This window comes from Oreochromis niloticus, linkage group LG6, assembly GCF_001858045.2.
Source record: "Oreochromis niloticus isolate F11D_XX linkage group LG6, O_niloticus_UMD_NMBU, whole genome shotgun sequence".
Classification (NCBI taxonomy): Eukaryota; Metazoa; Chordata; class Actinopteri; order Cichliformes; family Cichlidae; genus Oreochromis; species Oreochromis niloticus.
Genome location: NC_031971.2, coordinates 41,289,792 through 41,303,091, shown reverse-complemented (window position 1 = coordinate 41,303,091; position 13,300 = coordinate 41,289,792). Strand labels below are relative to the sequence as shown.

The window sequence follows — 13,300 nt, the reverse complement described above, 5'->3', positions numbered from 1 at the left end:
GGGTGCAAGCCTTTGACCACAAACTTAGTCACTGCTCGGTGACATTCGTCTATCCTGGCCTGAAAGGAGACGCTACCGGTAGACTGCAGCGAGAACTGCCAGCCAGACTCTGTCTGTCTCATCATGGTCACCTAAATGCACAGTAATGGCAGGTTTTGTAATAAGGCAGATCGCGCTAACATAATATGCACTGTTAGCTGATTATTTACCTGCCGCATTAACGGGAGATGACGTGCAAACGTTACCACTGCTGCTGGGTTGAGATTCACGACATTCATTTAAGTTCATCGCGTGTTTTGTGAGCAAATGCTTTTGCATATTCGTAGTGTTTCCTCCCTTAAATGAAATATCTACTTTGCAAGTATTGCAAGTTGCCCTGTTGTCATCCGTTCTCGTAAAGTATAACCAAACTTTTTAGCGTTTGTGGTGCGTAGGCGCCCTGCCAGGTAAATGACGCTCCGCAACATGGTGACGTCTTTCGGGGCGACTGGAATCGATAAGGGAATCGTTTGTAAAAATGGCAAACAATTCCAAGGAATTGAAACAGTGGGAACCGGTTCTCAACAAGAACCGGGTTTCGATACCCATCCCTACCTGATTATCTGATTGATTGATTGTAGTTTTAGTGTTTAATCAATAGATATGATCGACAGCTTGTGGAAGTCATCTGTAGTTCTGTGGACTGAACACAGGCTAACATAAGACCCTTAAACGGGGCTTTAAGACAGGATTGCACAGGTGTTTGTAGTGTCATGTCTGGTGACAGCTGTGGATTAATCTGCCACTCAAAATAGTCCCGACAAACCTGCAGCCATCGTCTTTTCTTCCAACTCCTGCGTAACGAAGACGATGAACACAGGCAGCGTTGGAGGGACGTCCTCGTTTCTTCATGTTTCCATCGAGTCGTCGGTGTTCCGTCTTTGAGGCTCAGCAAGTCCGTCTCTGCTTCGGCAACTTCCTGAGAACTCCACAGTTTTAAAGTCAACATGGCAGTGAAGCAGGAATCTCTGCGGCGCCCTCCCTTCCGCCCGTCAGGCGTAGAAGATGAGCTCAGGGATCTGGCCTCCCTGCACGCCAGTGCCGTTGGTGCTGTCGGAGGAGCACTGGAACTGGAAGGTGACTTTCCCACACTGCACCTCGGTCATGCCCTCCTGGCCGAAGTAGCTCAGCTCGTTGCCGTCCAGCACCACACTGGCGGTGTAGAAGGTGTCCGGCTCGATCTGCACCGGGTACTCGAACCAGACGGGGAAAGTGCTGCTCGAGCCGTCGGAGAAGTACTTGATGATGCGCTGGGCCATCGGTACGCCCTGGCGCTTCAGCTCGATCTTGGCGCTGTATTCGGCCGAGCCGCAGCTGGAGCCGTACAGGCCGAAGCCGGCGATGAAGACACGTTTGTCGACCGCGAACTGGATGCTGTCGCAGCGACCTCGGTACCGCCACTGGTTGCTCCTGTAAGCACAGGACTGGAAGCGGTGGCAGCGTTGCGGCGACAGGCCTTTACGCGGTTTGGTGCAGAACAGGAGATCGGGCTTCTTGGCGGCGGTGTACCACAGGAAGATGTCATTGGTCTCGTTGAGTGTGAGCACGCCAGACTGCGCCGCCCCGTTGGCGAAGTCCTCCAGCGCCATGGTGGGGATGCGGATCAGGTAGATGGCCTTACCCAGCACCAGGCGCTTGTTCTCGATGGTCGGCGGCAAATCCTGCCTCTGGCACTCGGCCTCGGCCCAGTTCAGCGCCGCCTCGAACACCACCATCTCTTTGGCGTTGAGCGTTTCCCGACGCAGGATGCTCTCCAGTGTCTGGATGTCGATGTCGCAAAAACCCTCAGAGCGCAGCGCGAGCTCGGCCTGTGCGTCGATCACCTCCCAGCAGCGCTGCGTCAGGTCGGGTTCCTCGAACAGGCAGCTCTGCGACAGCAGCACGCAGGCGTTCTTTGCACTCAGGCTGGTCTCCAGGAAGTTGACGCAGGCTCGTGCCAGATGAGGTACGATGTACTTCTTGGCAGCATAGAGGGTGGCGAGCACTGTGTCGGCGCAAAGGTCGATCTCATCGCAGTAGATGTACCTGCGGAGGCAAAGGCACGGTTGTGGGTGAGCAGTCAGGTGTTTGTGTAACGAGGTAAACAAAATCAAAGGTCAACGCACTTCAACATGGCGAGGAAGGACGGTGGTTCTACGTCGGGGATGCGGATCTCGTCCTGATCCTCGGCCAGCTCGCCGTAGAACATGGCGTGGAAGACGGAGCTGCCGACAGCCAGGACGTACTGCCAGAACAGAGAACAACGAGGACGAGTCGAGAGTTACACTTTAAACACAGATCGAAGCTCAGAGACGATTATCGACACTCTGAGATTATCAAAGCTCAAAGAACAGGTGAAAACAGCATTTAATATACTTTCACAACACTCGTGGTTACTTTAATTAACAATAAAAACCAATATTATAAACATCCAGAAATAACAAAAAACATGATGCTGATGTGCTGAGATTTGAACTGAGTCTAGCTGACGGGGTGAAGTGGTGGGGAGTTTCAGGCACGAGGCGTGGTGCAGCTGAAGGCTTATGGCGAGTTAACACTGGCGCCCCCCCCTGCTCTCCTGCTGATGCTAGATGGACTGGTTAAAGCACAGAACTCAAAGCGCTTTATACAACATGCCTCATTAACCCTCCCCCCTCTTAAGTGCTTTCTAGCTAACATTTACACTCTGACGGATGCATCGGAGAGAAACTTGGGGTTTGGCATCTTGCCCAAGGATACTTTAGCATGCAGTCAGGAATCAATCCACCAAACTTTTAACTAGTAGATGTCCTGATCTACAGCCACTGATATGATGAGCTGTATATTCTGATTAAAGACAAACTGTTTACATGTCGAGTGATTTGACACAGCCTGGTGTTCACATGCAGATGAGTATTTTGTCTTCTTTTGCAGGCTTTTTTTCCTGAACCTCCTTGAAGCTGTTTGTTGTTACTGTGTTGCTATGATCTGTTTATTTAGTCAGCTCCATGCAAACATGGTCTCTGCTAAAACCGTGCCAGCCTTTCATTAACTACAAACTACTGATCGCTCCAGTGTTCAGAAATCCGCTGACAGTCTTTAACCAGAATCATGTGACCACCGCTGTCCTTATTCAGCCTGCTCTGAGATCTTACTGATAACTGTCCGTGCTCCTCACTGTATTTCTGACCTTCAGGCAGTGATGTCCTAACGTTTGCAGAGACTCAGCTGAAAGCTTTAGAGTTGATAAACCTGCCCGAGGAGCGAGCTGGTTGTAAGTGCTGAGCAGACGTCTGAACACGAGCAGAATCTGCTGGGCTCTGAAACTGTTGAGTGTTTGCGTTACCTTGTGTCCGGGCACTCGCTGCGTCCCCCCCGGTGGTCCCACGACAAAGTGAACATCTGCCATCATCTCATTGTTGAACATGACTGAATTCCTACAAGAACACAGCCGTTTTGAGGGGTCAGTAAATGAAAAGAGAGCAAAGCAGGAGCAACCTGTCAGACCTGCAAACTCATCTTTCAAATGCAAAAATGCTGCATGTGTGTCTGAGAGCTCCTCTAACAGGGAAAAGCTGCATGATGATGGAGGGTGAACTAAACATTTAGGTTCCAGAACTCGTTCTCGGGGCTCTCACATTCTTGCAGCCGAGCATTTGAAAGTAATTTTTAAAAATCTTTTTTGTTTTAAATTCTGCTTCTGGCTTTTTCCGGAGAGAATCTGAATCCTTTCTCTCTAGTGCTGGATCTCGGCCTCCTCCACACACCCACCTCTCTCTGATGGTGGGGTACAGGCCCTGCCAGTTACAGCCGGTGACGCTGGTGTTGTTGTTGGTGATGTTCTGCTGCTGGTACTGCTGCACGGAGGCGGCGGGGACCAGCTTCTTGGTGGGAAACAGCTCCGCAGCCATCGTCCTGCAGTCAGACCGCGGACCCGCTCATGGTAGCCCGGGGAGCCGGTGCCACTTGAGCGCGGAGAGGAGAAGAGGAGCGCTGGGAAGAGAAACCAGAGTCGGCTTAAAACCCGCAGGATTTTAGCTGCGCTGAGCTAACATTAGCACAGTCAAACACACCTCGTTACTTCCACCAAGTGTTTCAATAAAAGTGACAACCAATGAAAAATCTGCAGCAGTAAAACCCCGAACGGGTGTGAGGGGGCAACCCGACCTCCGAGTCCAACATGAAAACTCATCTTATAAACTCATCGTGTTCTGTTTGTGTTAGCAGGTTAATGCTAAGCTAACTGAGTTATTTGCTGCTTTAAAGAGTTCATTTCGCTTCGAAACTTCAGTCGGGTGTTAAATCGGTGCGCTAACACTCACCGTAAAGTCACACAGGTGTGCTTTTGATTATTTGCTCCTCATAAAAAACGGTGTGTTGCTTTTTTGTACGTTTAGCAGAGCAGCTCTTGTTTACCCGCAGGAACCGCAGGCCTGTCAGCCAATCAGAGCGCAGCAGCGCCACACAGAGGCTTCTTCGTTTCCGTTTGGACGGATGGGAAACCAGCCCGAAGGCGAATCAGCGCCACCTGGCGGACCAGCTCGTGCTTAAAAACCTGGTTTCTAAACCTTTAACAAGCAGTTTAAAAGTGTTCATATTTATTAAATAAAATAAAAATAATTGATAACCAGTCTTCATTACAGACTGTGGTCAATAATAATTATAGTGGTCCAGACTTAAATATAAAAAAATAAATCGACCAATAAGATAACAGAAAATGTCTTCTTAAAAAAACCAAACCTGTGTGATAATCAGAGATTTCTAAACTGACATTTGAAAATGTTCTGTTTTTCATTGTTCCCTCTCTCGTTCCCGTCAACACAACAATGAATCCACACATGATGATATACAACATATGTCTTTATTGTTACTGATAAATCTGTCACTCCCACTCTGAAGGCAAAAAGACACAAAAAAAGCAAAAAAAACAGTGTGTTTGAACTGTATGTACAGCCCGAGCAGCTCCCATCGTCCCTCCTGCAGTTTCACAATAAAGCACCTCCACAGTTTACAGGCAGGATTCAGTCTGGAGTTCAGCTCACAGAAGATTTCATCTGCAAACACTGCACAGAGACGGAGCCACGTCCCCGAGTTTATCACCGAAGAGGAAGAAATGAGACGTGGTTTGGCTTCTGTTAAAGAAGTCAGGTTTCGTGTTCAGCTTTAAAATCTGGTTGTTTTAAAATAAACCAAAGATATAATGGAAGCAAATTAAAATAAATCCACATTTTGTGCACTTTGTCAAAATTCACACTCTGAAATCTGTTGTTGCTCCACCAGGCTCAGAAATATAAATGTGCTCCAGTGTGAGTCTGGTTGTTTTGCTAAACTCTGCAGGTTTCTGTCAGCGCTGAGAAGCTTGGAGGTGAAAAAAACGGCAGAACAGAACAGGAAAGAGAGCTGAAAGCCTTCAGTTCATCCAGCTGAAGACGTATGAAAGACTGACGACAAACTGAAACTAATTTTGGGCAACAGAAGCTTCATAAGTGAGCGAGCGGCGTCTGTACAGGAAAAGGCAGATAAGTACGAATCTTTAAACTTCCAAACCATGAAGAAACTCAGCGCTGACTCCACGTTGCTCTCAGCGGGCAGCTGAACATCATTTCCTACAAACTACTGAATGTTTTTGGCAACTTTACAACATAAAAATAAAAGCTGCCATTGCACGTGTTCAATCTAAAGCTGTGCTGTCGTCACTGAGAAAAGACAGACATTTAAGAAGCTGAAACCATCAAACGGTTTGTTATCTTCGACACACTGTTAGAAGGATTTCAGATAACTGCACGACGCAAACGCTTTAAGAAAATCTGTGAAACTGATGAGGTTTTTTTTTTTTTTTTTAACAGTTTATTTTTGTGTACATGGAGTAAACGGGATGAGCCAGTGAGGATTGAAAACGTCCACAGCTTCCTTTTATGGAAGAAAAAACCCAACAAAAACGAGTTGAATCGATTCATTTTAATGCAGAAATCAGCCGACTGTGTGAATATGCTCTTATTTTGGAAACCAGACAGGAAGTTGCCTGCTCGTATCACGGACAAAACTTTTGAAAACACCCTTGAACACAGACGTGTGCAGGTAAAGGTGAAAGTCATGGAAGCGTTCACGTCTCTGTACAGACTGCATTCATGTTCTACACAAGTTTACAGGAAAGCTCAATACAAACACTCAAAGTTTGATCTTTCTGCTCACCAACCAGTTAAAACTGCCCTAAATACACTCTTTACACCAGTTAATAAATAGATTTGCTTTAATACCTAAAAACTGTACACACAGATATCTGTTAACCCTTTGTACACACCGACCGTTTCCCCACCACGACGGGAAGCAGCTGCTTTCTGAGATGATGCGTTTGGTTAAAAAAACAAAAGTCATTAAAACATCAGCAGAAACCCCAAAAAGAAGAAACGCCACTTTTCAAGTAAAACAGAATAAAAAACGATCTGCCTGCATCTCACGGCGAACAAACCGAGTACATCAGAGGAATCCTCCGGCTTGGAAAGCAGATCTGAGGGGCGCAGCACAGGTGTTACTCAGGTATGTTACAACAAGCTAATTAGCATTAGCAACAGCAGGCGTCAGGATTAGTCGGAGGCGTCCGGGTCGATCCGTTTGATTTCCGGAGAGAAAAGCTTCGCGGCAGGGTTACGCCTACAAAAAGCAGCCACATATCTTACAACCTGTGAGTGAGTGAGGAGGAGGTTTCCCAAAAAGTTCCTGTTAGCGCCGCTCAGGGTTTAGAACAGAAAGCTCAGCGGATCAAAGATCCATGAGCAGCGGCTCGAGGAGGAGGAGGAGGAGGAGGAACCCCATCAGAGCTCAGGTGGAGCCAAACGGACTCTGTTGATCCTTGATGATTGATTCAAAGTCCAGTGAAAGATTACTGCTAGGTCACAGCCTGAGCGCCTGTGTCTTGGCGGTCCCAGCAGGTGGCGCCCTCTCAGTTAACCCCGCCCTCTCCACTTCACGGCGTGGACTCTGCAGAGTGCAGTGAGGACCTTCATGTTCAGGTGTTTGAGGCTGGAGCCAATCAGGCGCCGATTCTCTTTAATGTTGTGTCCCACCGAGCGCTAGGTCATCGCCAACAGCAGGGATGAGAACCTGATAGGGCTGTGCGATATGACCAAAATCTCATATCCCGATATTAAGACATCTATCGTCCCGATAACGATATAAATCACAAAAATTTAACATTTTCTGTAAATTCTGTGAATTTCGGGCAGCTCGACTTGCGGGAGCTGCGCGTCATGTAGCTGAAGTCCAGTGTTTTAACTGATGCATGAAACGATACATTTTTAGACATAGGTTGTAACGGCCGCCGTTTTCTTTGTGAGTATTTATTACACAGCGTGCTGCGGGGAAAAGCCTGTTCTAATGTTTGAGTCTAAGGTTTATTTTTTAGCACCTGACGGCTCTTTTTTGCTTCTCATCCGTAAATACTCTGCATCTTTCACGTGATTCAGTTTATTTTGAAAAGTCTCAACAGGATCTTGAGCTTTATTGTGAAAGGTTTATGTGGAACATAAACAAGCGGACACGAGGTGGTCTTACCGTCGTTGTTGCTAACGACAACGCATAAAAACAGGCGCTTGTCCGTCTGTAGTGTGGTTATATTAAATATAAGAGAAAGAGAGAACTTTAGGAAATTAATATAGCCACTACAGTGACCATCAAAATAATGAAAAAATATTGCCGTAAACAGTTTATTTTGCGACACCACGAAACAAACGATAGCGTAAAATGAAACGATAGACGTTTTTATATCGTCATCCGATATATATCGTTATATCGAACAGCCCTAGAACCTGATGGAACCAACTTGGAACGGCAACTGTGACGGGCAAAAGTTCCTGCCTGTGTGGGCGTGGCTCAGGTGGAGCACAGATCCAGAACTGTCCTCGCAGCCCGCTCAACTCAGGATGGACAGACTGACAAACAGAGGTCGTCTGAAGGTTAAATTTGGCTGCCATGACCTCCCCGTCCCGACTCCTCTCCAGCTCCGGCGTCTCGGGTTTCTTCCGAGCGTCCGACAGAAAGAAGGCACGTTACGATGAGACGGACGTCTGCGGCGAGCCCGGAGCTGTTCGAGGGAGAACGCACGCGGCGGCCTCCTGCGTGAACTTCTTCCCCTCACTCAGAGGTCGGTTTGTTTTGTGGATCCGGGCCAGCCCGAGTCCAGCAGGGGGCGGGGCTTAACACGAGAAGAATCTTAAAGGGGGGCGTGGGGGGTATTGAGGTGGGGTCACCTTCTGCAGAGGAAGCAACCTCCATCTGTCCAAAAATAAGAACCCCACTGAGAGTGTCGGGGCGATCAGCTGACCACATTCAGGTCATACGAAGACTTTGGCGAGCGCGTCGGCCCCGGCGCTGCCGATGTAGCACTTGGTGGGATGGAACGCCACATCGTGGATGGACTCCTCGAACTTCTTACGGTGTGCGGTGAACTCCTGGATGCAGGTTTTACTCTCCATGTTCCACAGACGGATCGAGCAGTCGTGACCTGACGGGAAGAGAGACAGCCAATCAGCACAGAGCAGCAACTGTAAATAAAGATGGAGGTCTTTAGATGTTACAGCACTGAGCGAGGGTGAACCTGCAGATCCTCCCATCTGTCGGTCAGTCCGACAGAAAAAACTTTTTAAACTTCTGAACGTTTTTGGACAAAAACAAAATAAAAATACATCAAAAAATATAAAGACGTTAACAAGATGTTAGAGGACAAAACAAAGGAAAACAAACGATTGTTTGTTAATCTTACATGGATACATTTGTCTTTTTCATCATAAACAGACACTTCCTGGTTTCCTGATGCTGTGATTGGCTCGAACAGCGAGTTTTACTCTGAAGCTCTTAGAGTAAAAATAATAAATACAGGAAGTACCCGTAGGCTCTTTATAAAGTCTGATAATATTATGGGATGTGTCAGCTGGCGTGTGCTCGGATACTTACTTCCTGACATGAGGTAAAGGCCGTTTGGATCTACAGCGAGACTCGTGACAGCGTCCAGGTGGGCGACCATGGAGTGGATCAGCTTACCTTCAGTTTGAAACAGGTTAAAAGTTTAAATTTGATCTGCGAGGCAACAAAAGACGGAAAGCTGAGGACACGTCACGGCGTACCTGTGTTGTTATCGAAGAACTGGATGTGGCGGTCCTCCTGAGCGGTGATGCTGATTGGCAGCGTGGGATGGCTCAGCACTTTGTTGATCTTGCAACGAGCTTCTGCGTGGAGGCGGGCGTGGGCAGGAAGAAAAACATTAGCAGCAAATACGTGAAAGCGTCAGAGCATCAGCTCGGCCTGCAGACGGCGCCGTAACACCGACAACACTTTGAAACGGCAGCAGGATTAACCAGCAGTGCGGACGCACAAACAAAAGTCTCTGTGAGCTTCTCGTCGACATATCTGAAGCCTCCTTCGTCCTGTTCATTGGTGAACATGATTTAGAGGCGGAGCTCTGCAAACGCCGTCGGGACGCAGAGTGACGAGCAAAACAAATGTCATAAACTCAGATTTTACTCACAGCAGAACAAAGAAAACTGAGCTGAGACATTTTTAGAAAGAAACAGCTGGAGGAGCATTCAGCAGCTGATCAGGTGAGCTGGCAGCAGGCCGGTCACATGATTGGAACAGTTTCATTTCCTCAGTTTGAACATGTGACGTGTTTCTGTGTTCTGTCGTGAGTAAAATGTGAGTCTGCTGGATGTGAAAGTCTGTTTTTGTTCTCGCTTTTTGTTCTCGGGTTGTAAATACTCGCTGAGTTTGTGGTCGTACCTGGAGGACCGGCCGACTGCAGTATCAGGACGAGCTGCTGCGTCTCCATGTTGAAGAGTCCGATGTGTCCGGTGGCGAAGGACGTCACCATGTGAGCCGGCTCGCTGCTCACCAGGTCGACCGAGGTCGGGACTCCGAGCACTGAGAGAGAAGCAGAGATTCAGCACAGAGACAACAGCACCACTTAAGCTCCTCCTCCTCGAGGAGTAACTAAAGGTACATGACACTGTAATGCGCCTCCTTGAAGCTGCGGTGCAGATGTTCTCACAGATGTTCTCTCACCTCCTTGCTCGTTGAAAACGGCGAGAGACGGCGAGGTGTCGGCGGCGTTCCACAGCCGCACCGTCCCATCGGCCGAGCAGGAGAGGAGGCGGCGGTGAGCCGAGCTGTAGACCAGACCCCACACCGCGTCCGTGTGACCGCACAGCGCCCCCCGCAGGACGGACGGCTCTGCAGAGGAAACGAGAGACAATCCTCACGTGAAGATGTGACAACAGAGCACGATGAAGGCATGTGCTGGGAGGAGCCGGGTCGTACCATACGAGTCGTAGGGGTCGATGTTGGGGTTGGGGGTGTTCCAGCTCTGAATGGTGCCGTCTACGCCCCCGCTGAAGCACTGCTCGCCGCTCGAGCTCATGGTGACGCACAGCACAGCACCGCTACAGTACGAAATCAGATGACACAGACACATGTTTACGTTGTTTTTATGACCGAATGAACGGAGTCAGGCTGAACGTGTGCGGTGCTGGGAACGCTCCCGCGCTCACCTGTGGGCTCTGAATGTGTAGATGGGCTCCACATCCAACGCCGCACACCTGAGGATCGAAGCACAGGAGTGAGACCGCCGGCTTCTAAAAACCATGTTCGCGAGCTGAATGTTTGTCCTGCAACATCAACTCAGGCTGAAGACTGCATGATGCCACAGAAGCCCCGCCCAACTGCAGTTTAAACCTTCTGTTTGTGAGGGGCAGCCAATCAGAGGAAAGTTTGCTTAAAGGGAGAGGAGCTAAAACGGCTCGTTTCAGAGAGGAGATAATCCTCGTCAGAGGATTATTTTGAGGAATCCTGCAAAGCAACGTTAGCAGAGTCTACATTTGGACCATGTTTACGTGTCTCAGAGCGTTTTCAACTTCAGGTGAAAAACAGATTTTATAATCTTATTCAATATTTCATAGAATACGTGTGTGATGTCAAAACATGGAGTCTCACTTCTTGGCGGGCGCCGTCTTCTGGAGGTTCCACAGTTTGAGGGTGTGATCCTCGGAGGCGGTGACTAGAACCGGCTCCACCGGGTGGAAGGCCAGACTGCGCACCGAGTCAAAGTGGCTCCGCAGGGTAAACTTCGGGTTCCACGTCTTCCTCAGAGCATCTTTGTTGTTGGCAATCTGAGGCAGGGAAAAGGTCTTATTAAGCATTCTGATAGGTTAGAATCGGCTGTGGGGGTGGGTCTCTACGCCAGGGTGCAGAAACACTGTGGAAACATTCCTAAATATTCAAATCACACAGAAAAACCAAAACAAACCACGAGTGGAATCAGGTTTTACTCGCTGGTCTTCATCTCTTCTTTCTGAGGTTAGGTCCATGAGGGGGCGTGGCCTGAAGCAGCCTGTGACAGGTTAATGTTACTCACGTCATACATCAGGCCCTCGGCCTCGTTAGCGACGGTGAGTCCGGCCAGCTCTCCCAGTCCGAGCTCGTTAGAAACCGCCTCGTCCACTCTGCCTAGAATGAACGACTTCCCCGACGACGGCAGGAACGTCATCGCCTCTGCAGGATGGAAACAGGAAACGTTTGAACATTCATGTCACTCGCACATGACCGCTGAGCCGAGAGGGAGGGAGGGCTACCGTCATCGGGGCGTCCAACTTCATGCTCGTTCAGCCTGGGCACGCTCGACCGAGAGGGGGGCGTCACAGCCGGCTGCATGGAGGGGAGGTCCTCAGCGTCCCGCAGGTTAGCCAGCATGTCCTGCAGCTTAGACCGGTTTGGTCCTGCAGGAGGAAGAAGCGAGACGAGAGAGGATGAGGAGGGGACAGGAAGCCCGATGAAGGCGGGAGAACGACGACGTTTGGGGGAGAGAGATGAAAATTAAATTGTGAAACAGTGAAGATGGAAAGAAGGAGCAGCAGCGGCTCTGCGAGGCATCGACGGCAAACCAAAGCAGAGAAACAAAGAAGAAAAGAGGACGAGCGAAGAGCAGGAAGGACAGACACCTGCCGGCTGCGGACAGACGGAGACACCAATGCAGACGAGTCGCTGCCATCGCAACACAAGCACGGCGGGTTCAACCTGATGATGGTTTCATAAGGATCAGGCCGTGGGAGGCCGTGTGAGGCGCCGGAAACCAACAGGAAGTGAAAAAACTGAAGATAATCCAAAGAACATAACTTGACCCAAACCAGCGCGCAGCTTCCACAGCACAATAAAGTTTCCTACAAATCATCTCATTTTGAAAACCACACTGATGGTCCAGCTGTGAAGGAGGACGCTGTGGTATCTGCACATCTGGATGATGTGAGCATTAAAGCAGCTCAGGTCTTAAAAGCTTCCACTGAGACTGTTCACTTACTCTCCAGCACAGTCAGACCGCCACAGCTCAGTGACTGCAGTTCCTCTAACATCCAGCAGAGGCAGCAGTGAGTCAGTCCTTATAGACTCATGTTCAAACTTTACAGCAGAAACAAACGTGTTTACAGCCTGATACACAAACTGTCTGATCTCTGTGGATAATTTCCTCCTTCAGAACAGCTGTAACCTGATAACTCATTTAAAGGTTACATTATGAGGGGCGTGGCCTCTTTGACTGTCAGCTGTAGCTACTAGCTGTCTGCTAGACTTCACCTCAGCTAACTGGAGGCCCTGAAATGTTCATCTTTTATATACAGCCTCCTAACTGACCCTTGTAATGGTTTGATCTGAATCAGGACACTAAGACAGATTCTTACATTCAGAAAACCAACACGGACCAAACAGAGAGGGTGGAGGGGAATCCTCCAATGAGAGCCCCCAAATAACGTTTACACTTAAGAGATTTTCACGAGTCCAAAGCTGTCATCTAACATGTGACACACAGAGGAACAGTGATGGGACCGAGGCGATGTGAGGAGAGAGAGAAAAAGAAGAAGAAGTGGTTTATTGTTACAGGAAGAGGGTGAGGGGAACAAAATGTAAAGAGGTTGAGGAGGGAGGATGAAGCACAGGCCTGCAGCGTGACTTACTCTTCACCCCCTTCTTGCCCTTGCGTTCCTTCCTGTACTGCTCCTTGAGCTGGGCTATCAGTCCCTGGTCCACGTCCCAGGCCATTTCACCCAGAGGAGACTGCTCTTCCTTCTCTGCAGGCCAGAGGGTAGGAGGAGGGGGAGGAGGTGAGAGGGGAGGGAGGAGAAGGGAGGCAGAAACTTGTTGTGAGTGTCTGGATGCACTGCAGTTCAAATCCATCCCTGAGGGAGACGTGATGTGGAGTGAGGAACCTCAGACAGACGGGGGTAACCCAGCTACACTGTCGCTTTAATCTGTCAGCTGCATCCCATCA

General features: G+C 49.1%; 2 protein-coding genes across 2 annotated transcripts in view; both read right to left on the bottom strand.

Annotated features, from left to right (window-relative positions):
• Positions 1-617: 617 nt before the first annotated feature.
• LOC100710091 (BTB/POZ domain-containing protein 3) lies at positions 618-4,476 on the bottom strand. The gene is made up of 5 exons (XM_003456491.5): positions 4,320-4,476; positions 3,769-3,990; positions 3,344-3,434; positions 2,145-2,263; positions 618-2,064 (listed from the first exon to the last, which is right to left on the bottom strand). The coding sequence occupies exons 2-5, from the start codon at positions 3,906-3,908 to the stop codon at positions 1,032-1,034; spliced, it is 1,383 nt and encodes a 460-aa protein (XP_003456539.1). The 5' UTR covers positions 3,909-3,990; positions 4,320-4,476; the 3' UTR covers positions 618-1,031.
• Positions 4,477-7,852: 3,376 nt separating this feature from the next.
• Positions 7,853-13,300, bottom strand: part of strn (striatin, calmodulin binding protein) — a 35,933-nt gene continuing 30,485 nt past the window's right edge. The window contains exons 8-18 of the mRNA XM_003456486.5: positions 12,987-13,100; positions 11,616-11,759; positions 11,399-11,535; positions 10,978-11,153; positions 10,536-10,583; positions 10,306-10,427; positions 10,051-10,218; positions 9,769-9,909; positions 9,117-9,218; positions 8,947-9,033; positions 7,853-8,497 (exon numbers count right to left, since the gene is read on the bottom strand). Coding sequence (XP_003456534.1) covers positions 8,328-8,497; positions 8,947-9,033; positions 9,117-9,218; positions 9,769-9,909; positions 10,051-10,218; positions 10,306-10,427; positions 10,536-10,583; positions 10,978-11,153; positions 11,399-11,535; positions 11,616-11,759; positions 12,987-13,100 — 1,409 coding nt within the window. The 3' untranslated portion in view covers positions 7,853-8,327. The remainder of the gene's footprint in view (positions 8,498-8,946; positions 9,034-9,116; positions 9,219-9,768; positions 9,910-10,050; positions 10,219-10,305; positions 10,428-10,535; positions 10,584-10,977; positions 11,154-11,398; positions 11,536-11,615; positions 11,760-12,986; positions 13,101-13,300) is intronic.

Excerpts from the sequence above, each read along its gene's own strand:
- LOC100710091 (XM_003456491.5), bottom strand. The coding sequence starts at position 3,908 with ATGGCTGCGGAGCTGTTTCCCACCAAGAAGCTGGTCCCCGCCGCCTCC. Across the intron at positions 3,435-3,768 it reads TACCCCACCATCAGAGAGAG|GAATTCAGTCATGTTCAACA; the intron begins GTGGGTGTGTGG and ends GTGTTCTTGTAG. Across the intron at positions 2,264-3,343 it reads AGCGAGTGCCCGGACACAAG|TACGTCCTGGCTGTCGGCAG; the intron begins GTAACGCAAACA and ends CTGTTCTGGCAG.